Source organism: Echeneis naucrates, chromosome 13 (genome assembly GCF_900963305.1).
Source record: "Echeneis naucrates chromosome 13, fEcheNa1.1, whole genome shotgun sequence".
Lineage (NCBI taxonomy): Eukaryota > Metazoa > Chordata > Actinopteri > Carangiformes > Echeneidae > Echeneis > Echeneis naucrates.
This window is the reverse complement of record NC_042523.1, coordinates 12,121,444-12,137,488: the sequence shown is the minus strand read 5'-3', so window position 1 is coordinate 12,137,488 and position 16,045 is coordinate 12,121,444. Positions and strand designations below refer to the sequence as shown.

General features: G+C 39.9%; 1 protein-coding gene across 3 annotated transcripts in view; it reads left to right on the top strand.

Moving 5' to 3' along the window:
- Positions 1–16,045, top strand: part of stx1a (syntaxin 1A (brain)) — a 40,016-nt gene that overhangs the window by 21,169 nt on the left and 2,802 nt on the right. For 2 of the 3 annotated variants that reach the window (XM_029517983.1, XM_029517984.1), the window contains exons 4-9: positions 4,750–4,824; positions 7,532–7,605; positions 7,845–7,953; positions 13,500–13,573; positions 13,674–13,808; positions 15,651–15,761. In XM_029517983.1, coding sequence (XP_029373843.1) covers positions 4,750–4,824; positions 7,532–7,605; positions 7,845–7,953; positions 13,500–13,573; positions 13,674–13,808; positions 15,651–15,761 — 578 coding nt within the window. Of the gene's footprint in view, positions 1–4,749; positions 4,825–7,531; positions 7,606–7,844; positions 7,954–13,499; positions 13,574–13,673; positions 14,862–15,324; positions 15,436–15,650; positions 15,762–16,045 lie in introns of all 3 variants that reach the window. The other variant, XR_003841441.1, reaches the window with a different exon arrangement.

The window sequence follows — 16,045 nt, the reverse complement described above, 5'->3', positions numbered from 1 at the left end:
TGATTTGTGTCCTAGATGGAGTGAAATCCCACAGAGAAAACGGCTTTACTCATTACTGACACAGAAGACTTTGGCTTCAGGCTATATATGCTTGTGGCGGAAGTTGTTGATCGGTTTGGAAAATTTTCCACAGTGAAAATCAAGACTACTACCAGAATACCCTTAAATTCACTTTCCTGCTTCCCTAAATGTCTTGTTTTGATGAAGTCTTGAAATGAATCCTGAAAAAACGTAATTCTGTTATTACACTGGAAGAAACGTAGATACTTTCTCTTCTCCACACCTTCTTCTTCCTCTTCTTTTTGTTGTTTCTCCCTGCCTGGAAGCGGATCTCCCTCGTTCCCTCTTCCTCTCTCTCCCTCTCTGGATATCTCGTTCACTCCGCCGCTTTGAGTCTGAAGTTAGCTTGAGAACCGACTGCACACATCACCATAGCAACATGTTCTTAATGATGGCAACCAGTGCGACCTGCAGACTCCGTTTGAGAGCTCGTGGGAGAGGGCTAAAGTGTGAAGCCACAGCTCAATTGACTCCTTAGCTTTGCCCTCTAATTTGCTTCACCCTCACTTCTCCCTCCACTTATTTATCCGTCTGTTCTCCTCCTCTTTTCAGACAGCCCATAATGAGGCAAATGGACACTTAATCAAACTGGCCTCCTCTGATTGGTAGCCATGAAGAGGAAATTTACTCCAGATCCTCAACACACAAATAGCAAACAAGCACGCACAAACACACACTCAATCCACACATGGCCCAAAATGAACTTTGTAGTTTTGCGTTATTACCTCTGTGATGTTTTTCCTGCAGGAGGAGATTGCCAGAGGTTGCTTACACAGCTGAGAGAGATGCTTTTCCATAACCTCTCTCCTCCATGAGTTTCTGAGCTGTGTAAATGTTAACATTAACATGATCGCACGAAACAATGTTAGGGAAAATAAATCCAGTGACAAATGGACTATTCAGAGTAATCTGAAAGTCCCACAATTTACCAAATATTCAAATACACTTTCAACTAGGAACTCTGTGACTGACAACAAGCAATAATAAAAACAGCTCTGCACTCACACAGCACGGAGCACACTGTATTCATTTTGGCCTGAGGGCCTCAGCCCACCACCTCCGATCAGGGTCAACCCCGACAAACCCGCTGTGCGCTGCGTACATTCTGCTGTTGGCAGGAAAATTACTGATCATGTATGCAATTTTATTTAAATACAATCAGAGGACATTAAAATGTTGATGTTTAAATTCATGGTAGAAAAAACTATAATTCAAATTTAGTTCTTCGGATTGGATATCCTCACGTTTCACATGCCTGATTTAATTACTGTTCATTTTCTCCAGAGCTAATTGCATTGGTGTGCCTGTATATCCTTCATGAGCTTGGTGTCTTTGTACCACAGTTCTATATCTAACTCAGCTGCTCGCTGCTTTTCACAAGTCTCCTCGTTTTTCAGCAGAGACTGTAGATTCACATCCCATTGAGGTTTTCAGTAAAACTCACTGCTTTTCACCAACAGGCTCTGTGTGTATCTTTGAGGCTCATAACAATGTTATATTGCCAGGAAAGGTCGTTAACGACAAGAAAGGGCTGTTAGCTGAGACCTAAGATACAACAGTCACACATGCTCTTCACCCTGAAAAAAAGATTTATTCCAAATTTGATTGTGGAGATCCAGCCAGAATATATTAAATTTGTTTATCTTTGAGGCTTGGCAAACTAAATGCCATAGTTTTCACTTGACCTCTGGATGTGTTCCGCAATTGCAAACTAAAGCAAACATAATGACAAATACCTGGCAGCATGAAGAATAGAAGTCCTCCTTTGTTCATTTTATTTGCCAAAAAAACATGACATGATTTAAAAAAAAAAAAAAAAAAATGGGATAAGTGAGTCCAACTGCTGAGCAAGAACAGGATGAAGGATAAATAAATAACACATAGCCTTGATATGGTGCATGAAATTGCATCTAGTACACAGCATGTACAGTCCATGCCGAGTCACATTTGGGCGGACTGCCACCATGGAGAAAAAGCTAGGAGCTTCAGTGCAGAAGCAGCCCTGTGCCCAGAGCCCAAACATTTTGAACTATTTAAAAATAGAGGTAGAAAAAGCATGATTTATTTTTAATATGTACTGTAAAACATCAAGATTGCATCCCTGGCATCCTGTGGATTTAAAATGCTGTCCATGTTTTTACAACTCTCTATCGTGAGTCTGGTCAGCAACCATCTTTCTTCATTTTCTTTTTACTCGCACTTTCAAAATAAGGTTGGAGACTGTTGGGGAAAAAAAAAAAAACACTTTTCTAAGTTTCAGCCGTTTTACATCCAAATGAAAGTGTTTTTTTTTTTCCAGATGGTTTTAGAATGATGTTATTTCATCAGTGCTCTGCATGTGCATCACTTTGTCCCACTGAGCTCGATGTACGACAGGCTGATGCTTGCTGATATGGAAAACGTCTGTTAAGCAGATTAAAAGCTTGTAGAGCCTTGCTGATCTGTTTGTCATAGCTTCACCCTGTTATAGTTTAATGTTATCAGACAAGTTGAAGGATTTGTCATAGGTTATCATAGTGGACCGTCCACTTATTGTTTTTGTGCTTTTGAGTTTTCAATATGTCTGCTGTGTTTTCAGTCATCAACTGCCATGACGAGCATTTATCCTGCGTAGATTTACTGTGCATCTGAGGAGAACCAGTCATTTTATGCTTCTTTCTTATCATGACACATGTGCCAGTATTATTTTTGATTATTGGACTAGCATACTAAATAGCAGTTCTTCCCCACGACACCAACACAGCCCATAGTCCACCCACTCCCCTGTTTCTTATTCAAAACAAACATGAAGTTCTGCAGGCAGTTTGGCTTGATTGAATAATTCTAGTTGAAGGCCCATCTCCTATGTCCACCTATGGAAATTTGGAATTAGGTTTCCTTATGGCGTTAAGTTGATAAATGATTTTTACTCAGGTTCTAAAAATGCCATGTAATGCTCCTGGGAGATTTGAGTGTGGGAGACTGTGTGAAAGCAGCTTTGTTTTCTCCTTTCTCTCCTTCTTCTTATCCAGCCTCAGGTTTTTGTTGGGTTTTTTTTCCCCTAAATTCTATACTGAAGAAGAAATAGGTGTGGAAAACTTTAATTCCTGACTGAATATTTGTAAGCAGTGTACTGATTAACAGAAGGTTTATAATAATATTATGTAGTTGTGAATAGATAAACTTGTTATTAATCACTGATGACACAGATAATGAAAAAATTACTAGCTAATATTTAGCTCATGTTAATGCCTGTAAAGTATAAAATATAAAACATACTAGATACCTTTTTCCTCAAATATGGCAAATAACAGCAAGTCCGCCTATATTATTTTGGCTTTTTCAGACTCTCCCATGTAAACAACCTGAAGTATCGATATAAATCTGCTGTAGCTGTAATGAACAACAAAAGGGAGAAAATACTAAAAGAGGTAGACAGTTGTTTTTTCTTCAAGATGCCCACATGATGTGAAACTACTCCACACAGCCTTTTCTCCATTTGTTTAAAACACTAAGAAAAACGTCACACACGCCGTGATAATTATAACAGCACAGCGAAGAAGGTCCATCATAGAAAAGCACTCAGTCTCAATGTGGCAATTTCTGAAATTGACATTCTGACAAATTAATTTAATCATTTTGTTGGAAATGTGAGAATGTCAATAAAGACCTTCACACAAGCCAAAGACATTTCTTTCACTAGTTTTATTTGACCAAGCTGCCCAACCCCAAAGATATTAAGTCAGCTTAATATACTACTCAACAATTTACTACTTACACCTCTTCATATATAATATGTAAGAAAAGCAATAAATTCTTGGGAGGGGGGGGGGGTGAAAATGATTGGCTTACTGATTGATAAATCAATTAAATGTCGGCATCACAGTGTTCAGCGTTGTCACAATTACACTGATGATGTTTCTCACCCTTTCCACAGGGGCTGGACGTTATGCACGCCATTCAAGTGTGAAAATAGCTCTCAACACACGTTTGGACAACACATCGTACAACATTATTAGTTTCCAATTTTAAAACATTACCACTGGACACATTGGCTCATATACAGATCAAATGAGCAGAAGCAGAGGAGATCTACTTAAGATGGAGATAGCTTTTCTCATTTATTTTTACTGCTGTACGTGTATTCAGCAAATTTTGTCTTCAGAACAAGAAAATGTCCTATTTAGAAAGCTGTCAGTATGTCGAGCTTGCAGAGAGCTGCTGCTTTGATTAGTCACCAGTGAAATCTGCCTAGTTCCTCACCCTGATAACACATTCCTGCTGGTAACAATCCGCTCCTCCTGTTATAGTCCAGATTGTGCTGCAGTCCATCGTGATTTCACTTGTTCCTCTGGTCACCAAACTAGCTAAGATTAGCTGTCCACACCCACATTTCAACTCCATGCCCGTGCAGGGTGTTGCTGTGCTTGAGGACAGGCCAGGATGGAGAGAGGACAGTGGACAGGGAACTGAAGGATGCTGCTGTTCTCTGTACGACAGAGAGAAGATGGAAAAATGGACTTGTCTTTGTGCTGCTGTGGACTCAAGCTGATGAATTGTTGGCTCCTGTTGGGATTGACACAGATTCTTTTTATGTGTGTCAGTATTAATTCAATCTCTGTGAGTGAGCATGTCCCAATGTGCTCTTTCATGTGTGGTTTCACATCGGCCCAGTAAACTCTCCTTTTCCTGTCCTCTTCCTCTCTTTAGAAACTAAGGCTGAGCTGGAGGATCTTATGGCAGACATCAAGAAGCTGGCCAACAAAGTACGCTCCAAATTAAAGAGTGAGTCCATTCTTCTATTTTCTTTCTCCTGGAATTGACACTGAAGTTTATTTTCTGCATAGAAGTAGACTTTTTGTGTGTTTCTGTTCAACTCATGAAATTTTAAAATACCGTCGAATGTCTGTCGCAAACAACCAGAGAAAGATACATTTTCGCGTCTAAGTTTGAATGGTGGCCAGAGGGTGATATTAGATTATAATAAGAGAAAGCAAGGGGAAACAAGTTTACCTTTGCTTTTGGCTTTGCAATAGTTATTATATTTAATTAATGACTGTCTACTGCAATTAATCACTTTGTGCTTTCACAGACCCAGTATTAAATCTGTGCTGAAGTCATCAGTCATTTGCACCATTAGTCAATCAGTTCACAGCCGTTTTCATAATTCATTCATTCTTTAAAGAGTTTCACATCTGAGCACAGATTTCTGTGCTGAGAAAACAAAAGAATAAGCAGACATCAACTTAATGATATGATTATAGATTAAATTAAATTAAATAATGAAAATAACGATTAGCCTTAAAGTCTGTATTAAGGTGTTATGTCTATTTCTGTAACCGATGTGCACAGCTGTTTATCTCTCATATGATGTATTGATTCAGCAAAGGAGACCCGGAAGTAAGTGAGACATAAGGAGACATAAGGTTAATATCATTTGGCAGCTTTAACACTCGTGGATTTGTTACTGCAGTGTGCCGAGTGATTAGTGCCACTTGCCACAGAGACACAAGCTGTGATTCATGTACATGAGTTTTATTCACACTTGTGCTGCACACAAATGGACTAATGTCACTTTAGCATATTGTGTGGAGGCTGGATACATGTGTTGCTTGTCCCTCCTCTGTGTTGCATGTGTGTATCCATGTGTGAGTCATATAATCCTCTCATTCTGTGATTTCTCTGCTGTCCTCTCACTCCTTTTTTTTTTCTTTTCCTGTGTGTTTTATGGCACTTTTTAATCCCTTTAGAAGTTTTTTTACTATTTATGGGGCCGACTCCAAATTGCATGCAGGCATGAGTGTGAATGTAAATAGTTGTTTGTCTTTGTATGTCCCTATATGCCATCCTTGTGACAGACTGGTGACCTGTCCAGGTTGGACCCCGCCCTCCCCCAGAACGTTAGCTGGGATTGGCTCCAGCTCCCCCTCCGACCCTGACGGGTAAATAGATAGATGGATGGATTTCTGAAATCCTGGGGAGTGAAAACGTCACGAGTTATATTCTACTGTGCCTCCCTGTAGAATTAGGGATCCAGACATTTGCTGCTCAGAGCCAGAAGACGATAACGTCTGTCCCTCACATATACATACACACACATCACACAACCACATTGATACACACTTAACAAGTGCTATAGGCAGAACCGGCTCGGCCTCACAGGTCTCTACAACTGTGTATCCACCTGCCTGGTGTGTTTTTGTGTGTATATTCTATTTGTCCCTAAGAACATGTGTGTGTTGAGGGTGCAATTAAAAACAGTAACACAATTTAAATCAAAACAACTGTGTCTTTTTATAGTATTAACAACGTAATGTCTGGTTTACAACATTTTTTTTATACCAAATAAAGTTATGTTAAATTCCCACATTGGCACTAGCATGTATGTATTAGCATCTATGTCACATGATCATATTCCTGAACTTGAATTTCATTTCTTCACATGCGGTAGTTCATTTAAAACTTCACATTGACGGTCTCTTTAACAGATTGTGTTTTCCACAGCAGTGAGAATGCCTTCAGATATGGCAGTGAACCAGCTGACTGAAAGATGTCTCATATAGAAGAGAACTGTAATACTCTTGAAAGATCCTCTTAAGAACAAATAACAGAGCAGAGTTATGCTGCTAATGTATAATTCGATGATGTTCTTAATCATCAGTAGTCTACCACATTTCCAGTTACTCCCTTCCCATCAGAGCGACTGATTTGATTTGTCATTCATAATATATATTATTTATTACATAACATTTGTGTCATACAGAGAAGTATTGTAGTGACAACACTTAGTACTCACACTATTCATATTCTTATGCTTCAATATAATAGACACAGACTGTAATTGCTATTTTTTTTTTTATAACAGGTCCTAAAGTTGACATGGTCACTCAATTTCTTTCTTTCATCTTCTCTTTCTCTCTCTCTCTCTCCCTCCCACTCTTAACCTGTCTCTCACTTTAGTTTGACAGGAATATTTATAGCCTCCAGAGGATTATTGATGATGATTATCACCCCCAACATTGTTGTGCAAACATCTCTTCAATCCTTCCCTTGACAAATAGATAACAGAGTATCCAATAAACAGTTGTTTCACTGTTTATTGTGCATATATATTGCCTGATTGAATGCATGCATTTCTGATGAGCCCATGATCTTTTTTTTCCCAACCCTCAGATCAAAATGGCAGCTTTGCAGACAAATGAAAGTTTTATAAGCTTTGTTTGTGCCATGGGGTTTTCTGAGTACATTTCCTTTTGATTTTATGAACCTCCTCATTGTTTCTTTAGTGAGGTAGGCCATCCGTATATTACACAGTTTTAGCCCCCCTACTGCTAAGAGGGTTCTAAATATTGTTTATGAATGTTTTATCCAAAATGTTATTTTGTGTAGAGTAACGCACTTCTAGAGGCAGCCAGTGGTGCTGTAGACTTTATTTTGTTGTCTTTTAATTGATAATTACTAATTGAGTGTTTGTTTTTGTGTATCCATCCAGGTATCCAACACACCATCGAGCAAGAAGAAGGGCAGAACAGGTCATCAGCGGACCTGAGGATACGTAAAACACAGGTACAGTTCAGGAGCAAAAGCAACAGACTCAACAATTGTTTACTAAAAGACATTCATTCAGTTATTACAGTCAAAAGACAAGGCAAAATCTTTTTTGGACAAATAAACTACCTGCAGTTAATGTTAATATATGTATACTCAAGCAACAGTTGGTTAAATGAATAAAACCACCCAGAGTGTCTGATGCTGGGATGGAACAGGTTTAATTTAACAGTCTGTCTTCCTCTGTATTTCTCCAGCACTCCACATTGTCCCGTAAGTTTGTCGAAGTGATGTCAGAATACAACACCACCCAGTCGGACTACAGGGAGCGCTGCAAGGGACGCATTCAGAGACAGCTGGAGATCAGTGAGTAGACCTGGCAGACCAGCCCTCGCTATAACTGCTAATTTCAGTCACGTGCAGTGTTAACCTTTAATCCCATAAATGTGATGCGTGAGAACAGTCAAACAGAATGAGCAAGCTCAGGAGTGTGCACTTGTCATAAGTCAGACCACACAATCACCTCTCCATATGCTCTGGCTACTTAAAAACTCTCTTTTTAGTCCAGCTCTACTGAAGAAGTGAGTGACTAATTGTGTTGGTGTGTCCATCATGTCACACTGTCGGGGATTAAAATGACCAACTGTCATCCTTGTGGCTCATTTTCTTTTTTTTTTCTTTTTTTTTTCACTTTTGTGCCACTTTCATATCTTATAATTCTGACAAATGCTGTGGTTGTGACATGGAGAAATGTTCTGTAGTCCTTTCATACAAAGGACACTCGTCCTAAGGACAAATACGTTTAACTTTTGATGACCTTTCATCCAAAATAATAACTCAGGACTGTCGATTGTGAGGAAATAATGAGGTATGTCACTGCATGTCATCTGTGAAATCATCTTCACCCTGCCTTTTTATTGCACTCAGATGTTAGTTATGAGAGCCCACATTCTCCACCCCTTTATAAATCTTCTCACATCTGCTGAATAGATTGGTATCAGCACTACTTTGTCTAATACTGTTCTTTTACTACTACTACTACCTAACAGAATAATGGAAATTGAAACTGCTGCAGATTTATCTTGATTTACTGATTTATTTCTTTTTTTAAACATGTAACCATAACACAAACATATTTGTAAAGTCGAGGCAAACTAATAAGGTCAGTGACATAACTATGCCACCGAAAAGAAAGAGAATTCTCTATTTCTTTCATTTTGCTTTGCTCATGAAGAAAGTGACATTTTTCCCATCCATATTTTGTGTTGAAATTGTCTGGTTTAGTGTAACAAAACAACCACTCTCACTTTCCAAAACACATACATCACCAACACCCACGCCCATACACATACACATGCCAGGTTTCTGCAGCTCAGATCTGAGCTTCTCTCACTTGTGTCACACACCATGTGTGATATGATCTGACAGGTATTAGCTGCCTGGTCCAGAAGCGTCCTAGCAGGCGGTACAGAACAAGATGCCCCTTACAGTCATTGTGATACAATCACCTTATGCACAAGGACACACACACACACACACACATACAAGGAAGGAATAACAGTGTGAGTCACTTGGTAATAATGGCAGAGGAGAGCAGGTCTTATTAGTTTGCGGGGCACTTGGCACGGATGTTATTTCCTCTGCCCATCTGTCAAGTTTAGAGTGGACATGCACTTCAGTCTGCATACATGAGCTCCACCTAATATACCACACCTAACATGTTTCAATGAAAACAGCAGCTGTGGCAAAGCAAATTTCCAGACTTAATCAAAGACAACAAACAAAACCTCTTCATGGAGTTAAACATCTGACTCACCTTTTCCTTTTTCCATTAGAATTAGATTTGTCAGCTGATTGAGTCACAGGAGGCCTCGGCTGATATCACCCATCGGCAGGGAGGGGATTAAATTCACTAGGAGAGTTTAAAGATTGAGTGGCTGAGCAGAGACCAAAAAGAAATTGTAGTATTTTTGCGACATAAACAAGATTGCAAGTCTCCAGTAAAAGATTTTTGCTTCAGATTTCATTAAGTGTATTTTTTAATCTATTAAAATTCACCTTGAATTCTTTTAGGTTGTATAACCAGAGATTGTTGGTTATTGTTTTTGTTTTATTTGTTTGTTTTTGTATGAATCAGTAAGAGTGTGTCGCACACAGAGGGAAATCTGGTGTGCTGTGTCAGACTGAGCACTTCGGCCCTGTTGGATACAGAGATAACAGAAAAAGCAAAGCAAAACTGTGACACACTTAACACAAAACATTGTCAAGTTTAGCTCAACTGGTAATAAAAACCAAGTTAACACTGTTGGTCATTTTCATCATAGCAATAAGGCTGTGAACTGCGAGAAACAACTTTTTCCACTGTCACAAAATCAGCCTGCCTACATATATCCAATGACCACAATGTATCTGGTTTACGTCATCCATATTTTCAAGTATGAAAACATGAAAGGAAGCCGATGAACGCTCCAAGAAATTACTTTTCTCTGCCAAAATATTGTCTGGCACATAATCCACACCCCCATGTAACCTCACTCCATAAAACCATGAGATGTTTTCACACTGCAGTTTTTGCACAAGTTAAACAAACAAGATGTGGGATACTTAATGAGCTGCAGGGCTTCTGACAGTAGACATCATTCCTCTCATCTCACTTGCTTCAAAGATTTGAATAGGAAAATGGCAAAGTATTCCATTAAAGGCACACCTCTTTGACTGAAACATTACTGTCACCTTTAAAAACAGTGCAGTGGCTGCTCTCTGGCATTTCAGACATGTATTGAGTGACGGTGCTGAATATTTATTTACTTCTATAAACCGTAAATAAACTGGTCGGCTCAGCAGGATGGAGGGGATATTGGTCGCAGGCATCGCACGGCCTCTTTGACATTTCACCGTTATGTTGTATTTCTCAGCAGATATTCCTGTTGCAGGTGGAGATGCACTCACAATGCCAGAACAAAAAATAGAAATGTACAGGGAGCCATTGTTCTGTAAACACATGGATCAATGTGTGTGCAAATGCAGCCCTTTGTCATCCCTTTGTAGGTGAAATTGCAGCATTAAATTCACTTGCTTCATGGATAAGTGTTTGTGTGCTTTCCCTTTCCACGGTGTTCCTGCAGGGACTCACTTCATTTGTGATACATAACAAAGGAAATGAAATAATACTGTTACTGGTAGCAGCAAAGTATGAATGATTTAATAGCCCATAAACACTGAAGGAGGATGAAGTGAGACTTTCTTGGTTCATGTTAGACATCCCAGGGTTTGGGTCTCCATGGTAACAAATAAGAGCCTCCTTCTGAGCCTGTCAGAGCTCTTAAAAAAAAAAGCCAATGAGGAGTGTGTGTGTGTATGTGTGTGTGTGTGTGTGAGAGAGAAGTGCAAGAACTGGGTAGCACTACAGTGCCTTCGTTTTTTTTTTTTTTTGGTTTTTTTTTTCTTTGCAATTATCCACGACTCATTGTCACTGCTCTCCGTCCTTCAACTCTAACACTGACCCTCTTTAATCTTGTAGCTTTAGCCTTAATGATAGAGGGATAATTTATTATCAGAGAGGTTGGGTGAACGGGGAAAAGCGCACAGTAATGTGCTCTCTCACTCCTGTTTGTCTGGTTTCTTCAACTTCGCATTTGTCAAACTGCAAAATGTCAGTGCTTAGCATGAGTAGATTCTTCTGCAGGGTAATGAAACAGTGGGACCTCTTAACCACCACCGAGTGAAATTCATTAGTGTGATATGGATATGTGATTTGAAATAGATAAAAAGGTACGTGTAAGAAACTGTCTTAAAGTCGCAGACATGCCCTGTTAAATGTCGGAGAGCAGCTTCATCTGTGTCCTGCCATGAAGGCAATTGTCTCTGACTCTGTGCCATCATCTCTACCCATCAAAGCACCTGCTCTGCTGCTGAGGCCCCCACTACAACCACAGGGGCTCATCACACCTGGAAATACAACGCACACACATACTGCGACACATTGTGACTGTCTTGGTTCGATGCAGTTGCCTCAGCGGTATAGAAAATGAAAAAAATGTTGTCGGTGTATAATCACCTGAAACTTGAGTTGTTGTGTTTTCCTTGGTTTGGGCTGAGCCCTTCATATCTGAATAAGAAGTGTGTTCACAGAACCCAATATCTCCTGCTTATTGGATTTTACACTATGGGGCTCCTGAGATTAATACTTGATTTATCTCTTTCATATCTAAACTCTGGTCCTTCACATGCTGTTGACAAATAATTAAATTACTACTTCAAAGTGTACTTGTAACTTTTTGGTCTTGTTAGCGCTATGTGTGTATATTTGGATAATACCAGCGTCATCAGTATTACATTTTATTGTCAGCACTCAGTGTTCAGCGCCTGATACCATGTTGCTGTTTGCAGGGTTAGTGGATGTACTATATAGCTCTACTTAGGATTTACAGTGCGCAAAGGGAAGATTGGAGATGATACTGACAGTCTGATATTGATTTACAGTATCAGTGGGGCCAAAATGGAGCCCAAGAGGAGCAGCTCTACAGGCGAACTCAGCGCTCAGACACAGGGATAATAATGTAGGTGTTGGGGAATGTTAATGAAGTAGGACAATTCTGTCGGGGGAAATAAACATGGATGAGGAGCAAATCCATCAGCAGGAAGCACGTGTGGCCTCGGAAAGATAGAAAGTTTGTTGAGTGGGGGGCGTGGTAGGTTAGAGAGTAAATATGGTGCTCAGTAAGTGATTAATTATGTTCATACTCCAGGTAGCCACATGCACAGGGATTAAGAGACTTAAAATGTGCCCAGGAAATGTGAAAATATTATCTGAATGTAAGAGCCTTAATAACTGCTGCAAGTGTGGCCCAGGCTGTTCTGATACTATCAAACATGTCTGATATTTCTGATATTTAACACCCACAATGAAGGAAGAGAAATCAAGAGAAGCTGCCTCATATCCCTGATTGTCTTCGCAGTAATCTGCCAAGCAGCTGGATCTGTCAGACCTTACATAACAGGAAAAGATGAATCAAGCTGAACTGGCCAATATGAATAACGTGAGGCTACAATAGTAGCAGCCCGGCAGCATATTGTTTAGTGGTGTTGCCTCACAACAAGAAGGTCGTGGGTTTGGTTCCCAGCCTGGGACCTTTCTGTGTGGAGTTTGCATGTTCTCCCTGTGCCTGCGTGGGTTTCCTCCCACCGTACATCATGTTTGGGTTAACTGGTGACTCTAAATTGTCGGTCTGTCTGAGTGTGAGTGAGTTGTTGTTGGTCTCTGTCTGTCTTTGTGTGTGTTGGCCTGCATATGTTGGGTGACTGGGGACCTGTCCAGGGATTTGCTCCCCGCTCACATTGCCCCCACCCCGCCGTGACCCAGAAACAGATGAGCTGTAAAGGATGAAAGATGAATGAAAGTTACCATAAAATGTGTGAACTTTTGAGTCGGCCAGTTAGGCTTAATTTTACATAGTTTCTGTATTAGAAATCTTTTACCTGACTGGAGTTGTGTCTGGTTGAGAGCACAAGGCTAACGATTCCAGGTAAACCTTTGAGATGCCTGGTTGAAACCTGAAAAAAATCCATAAATACCTACTTTACCCCGTAACATTGTCAGCAAAAAGAATACATTAAAGGTGCTGCTTGTTTAATAATCTGATGAGAAACATGATGGTATGGATTAGGATTAGTCATTGATTGGCCTGAATAATAGCACAATGGAGTTTATGTAGTTTAGATGTGGATATGGAGAAAGTGGGCTTCTGGAGGAAACAGATTCACACGGCTCATTTCTGGATAGCTATTTTTATCATCATCACTTTCCTTTGTTTCCTAATGGTGTTTATCCTTGTTTAAATCCAGGAGCATGGCACTGCACTTCTCAGTCTAACTACCATGAGTGCACATCTGTGTTTTGTTTGCCCCTTCAGCCGGGAGAAACACAACGAATGAGGAGCTGGAGAGCATGCTGGAGAGCGACAACCCAGCTATTTTTACCTCAGGGGTAAATGATACAACAGATTTAAAAGTGAAGGTGCACAAGATTTGTTTTCTAATGCAGTTTTACTTCCCTCTCACGATTTCCCTCTGTCATATCATTGTAGATCATTATGGACAATATCACCCAGCAAGCTATGAATGAGATCGAGACGCGGCACAATGAGATTATCAAACTGGAAAACAGCATCAGAGAGCTTCACGACATGTTCATGGACATGGCCATGCTGGTGGAGAGCCAGGTGAAAGCTTTGCTCTCACTTCCTGCAGTTGTGTGACTTTTGTGATGACCCAAAAACCAGTGAGAACAAATGTGCCAATTCCGAACATGCATACATGAATTGACAAACCATATTCCAACACAGACGCTCCAAAGCAGTGTTAAATTTACACTTTTGAGGTTGAGTGCTCTGGCTATTGCAGATGGGAACGGAAAAATATTAACCAGCCAAGCCTGCTAGCCTGCCACAGCTCCCGTCATAAAAATAACTCCTCTTCAAACTGACAGACACTAGTTTATTAGTATAAATATAGACCTGTTTGTACCAACTGAGTTGGATGGAGTTTATGTTTTCATCTCCATCTGGTTGTCTGTTTTGGAAAATATTTTACTAAATATAGACAGATTTGGGTCAGCAGATAATTATTGGCTCATTGATCAATTGATTGGAATTTAGTGATCATTTATGTTATGTTGGTCCTTTTTTAATGATGATGATATTTACAGGGGCGTAAAAAAAAATCTGACATCTGAGATTTCAGAATTGGCAGATGTTAAAATCTTCAATAGACCTTTAACATTACAGTTAGTTTGTATGAGTCTGTTTGTGAGAAACAGAAATGAACTGCCTTCCTCATCAAAAATAACTATGCAACAAGGAAATCTGACCAAGGGGAAACAATAAATATGGAAATATGCCAACCGATGAATGTGGAAATTGTTGCACAGTGACATGAATTTCAGTGACCACACAACACAATACCAGACTTCAGTTTAGCTGTGGTAATTCTTTAAGTAGTTCAGAGCTATTCTGGGTTTCTGTTTGTGCAAACTTTCATTTTTTAGCAACGTATCACAATGTTTTCAAAGTAAATCATTCGTTTAACTAACCCCTTTTTATCCTCTAATCTAAGTCTGGTCGATTTGTTAACTTTGCCTTTCTCAGCTTTGTTCTCTCTGTCCCCAACTCTTTCTATTCCCTTTCCCTCCTTATTCTTTTCCACAACTGTCACTGCAACAATGACTCTTAAGCTGTAGAGAACAGAGAACAGTGGTCACCTTCTAATTCAGCAAGGTAATACCAATGTGATTCCTCATTTTCTCTTTTTCTTTCTTTGAGCAGTAATTGCTGCAGTGCATGCATTGTATCCACTGGTTAATTATCTCAGCATTCAACTGTCTGTTTTTAGCAATCCTGGGTTCATGCTAAACGTCTAGTACTCTGTGTTCTTTGTTGATGAAGGCTGATTTAGCTATGAATTCTACAACCTTATTAAATTTAAGTCACGGTAAGATGTCATTGAAATGCAGATGAATACATGAATAAAGAGATTGATTAATATCTTTTTTGAAGCCTTCACAATACACTGATTTAAGGTGCTCATTCAATAAAGTTGATATAACAAATGAACATCAAATATATAGACAATAGTGCTAAAGACAGTGATATTCTAGTAATTCTTCTAATCATTTTTTTAGAAGCACTATGAATCTATGAATTGTCTGCTCACACCACCTCTTTTTCTTATTTTGTGTAGGGTGAGTTGGTGAACAATATTGAGCAGAGTGTGCTGCAGGCTCAGGAGTTCGTGGAGCAGGCCAAAGACAACATCCCTAAATGCAAAAAATTTAAAAAGACCAGCAAGCGGGTGAGATGCAACATGCAAACTGTCTCTGAACTGACTCTCGTGCTATTACTCTTTCTCTTTCTTTTTCCTGCCTCTGCCCCCCTTTGCATCCACCGATTATTCCTCCCCTCTCCCTCACCTTCTCCCTCTGTATCCACTCCTCCTCTCGCCTCCGCATCTTGTTCCGTTCCTTCTCTCCATGCCTTCCACACCCCCTCTGTACTAACCTCTCCTAGGGGGAAATGATAGACCGCATAGAGTACAATGTGGAGCACTCAGTAGACTATGTGGAGAGGGCAGTATCAGACACTAAGAAGGCGGTTAAATACCAGAGTAAAGCCCGGAGGGTGAGTCACATACACAACAAAACAATACGCACACAAAGAGGCTACCACATGCAAAACTGGTAGATAACCTCGTAGATATTGCATGTACTGTTTGCATTGTGGTGCAGTGATTGCTGTAATTGTGTTTGCATGCTCGCTTAAATTTAAAAGCGCAGGACAGTGTTTGCCCAACAAGTGACTCTTGTACACTTACCTGTAGCGTAGACAAGCCAAAAACCTTTCAACACGCAAGCGTTTAGGAGGCTTAAAAATCTTGAATACACCTTTGTTGTAATAACTACCAC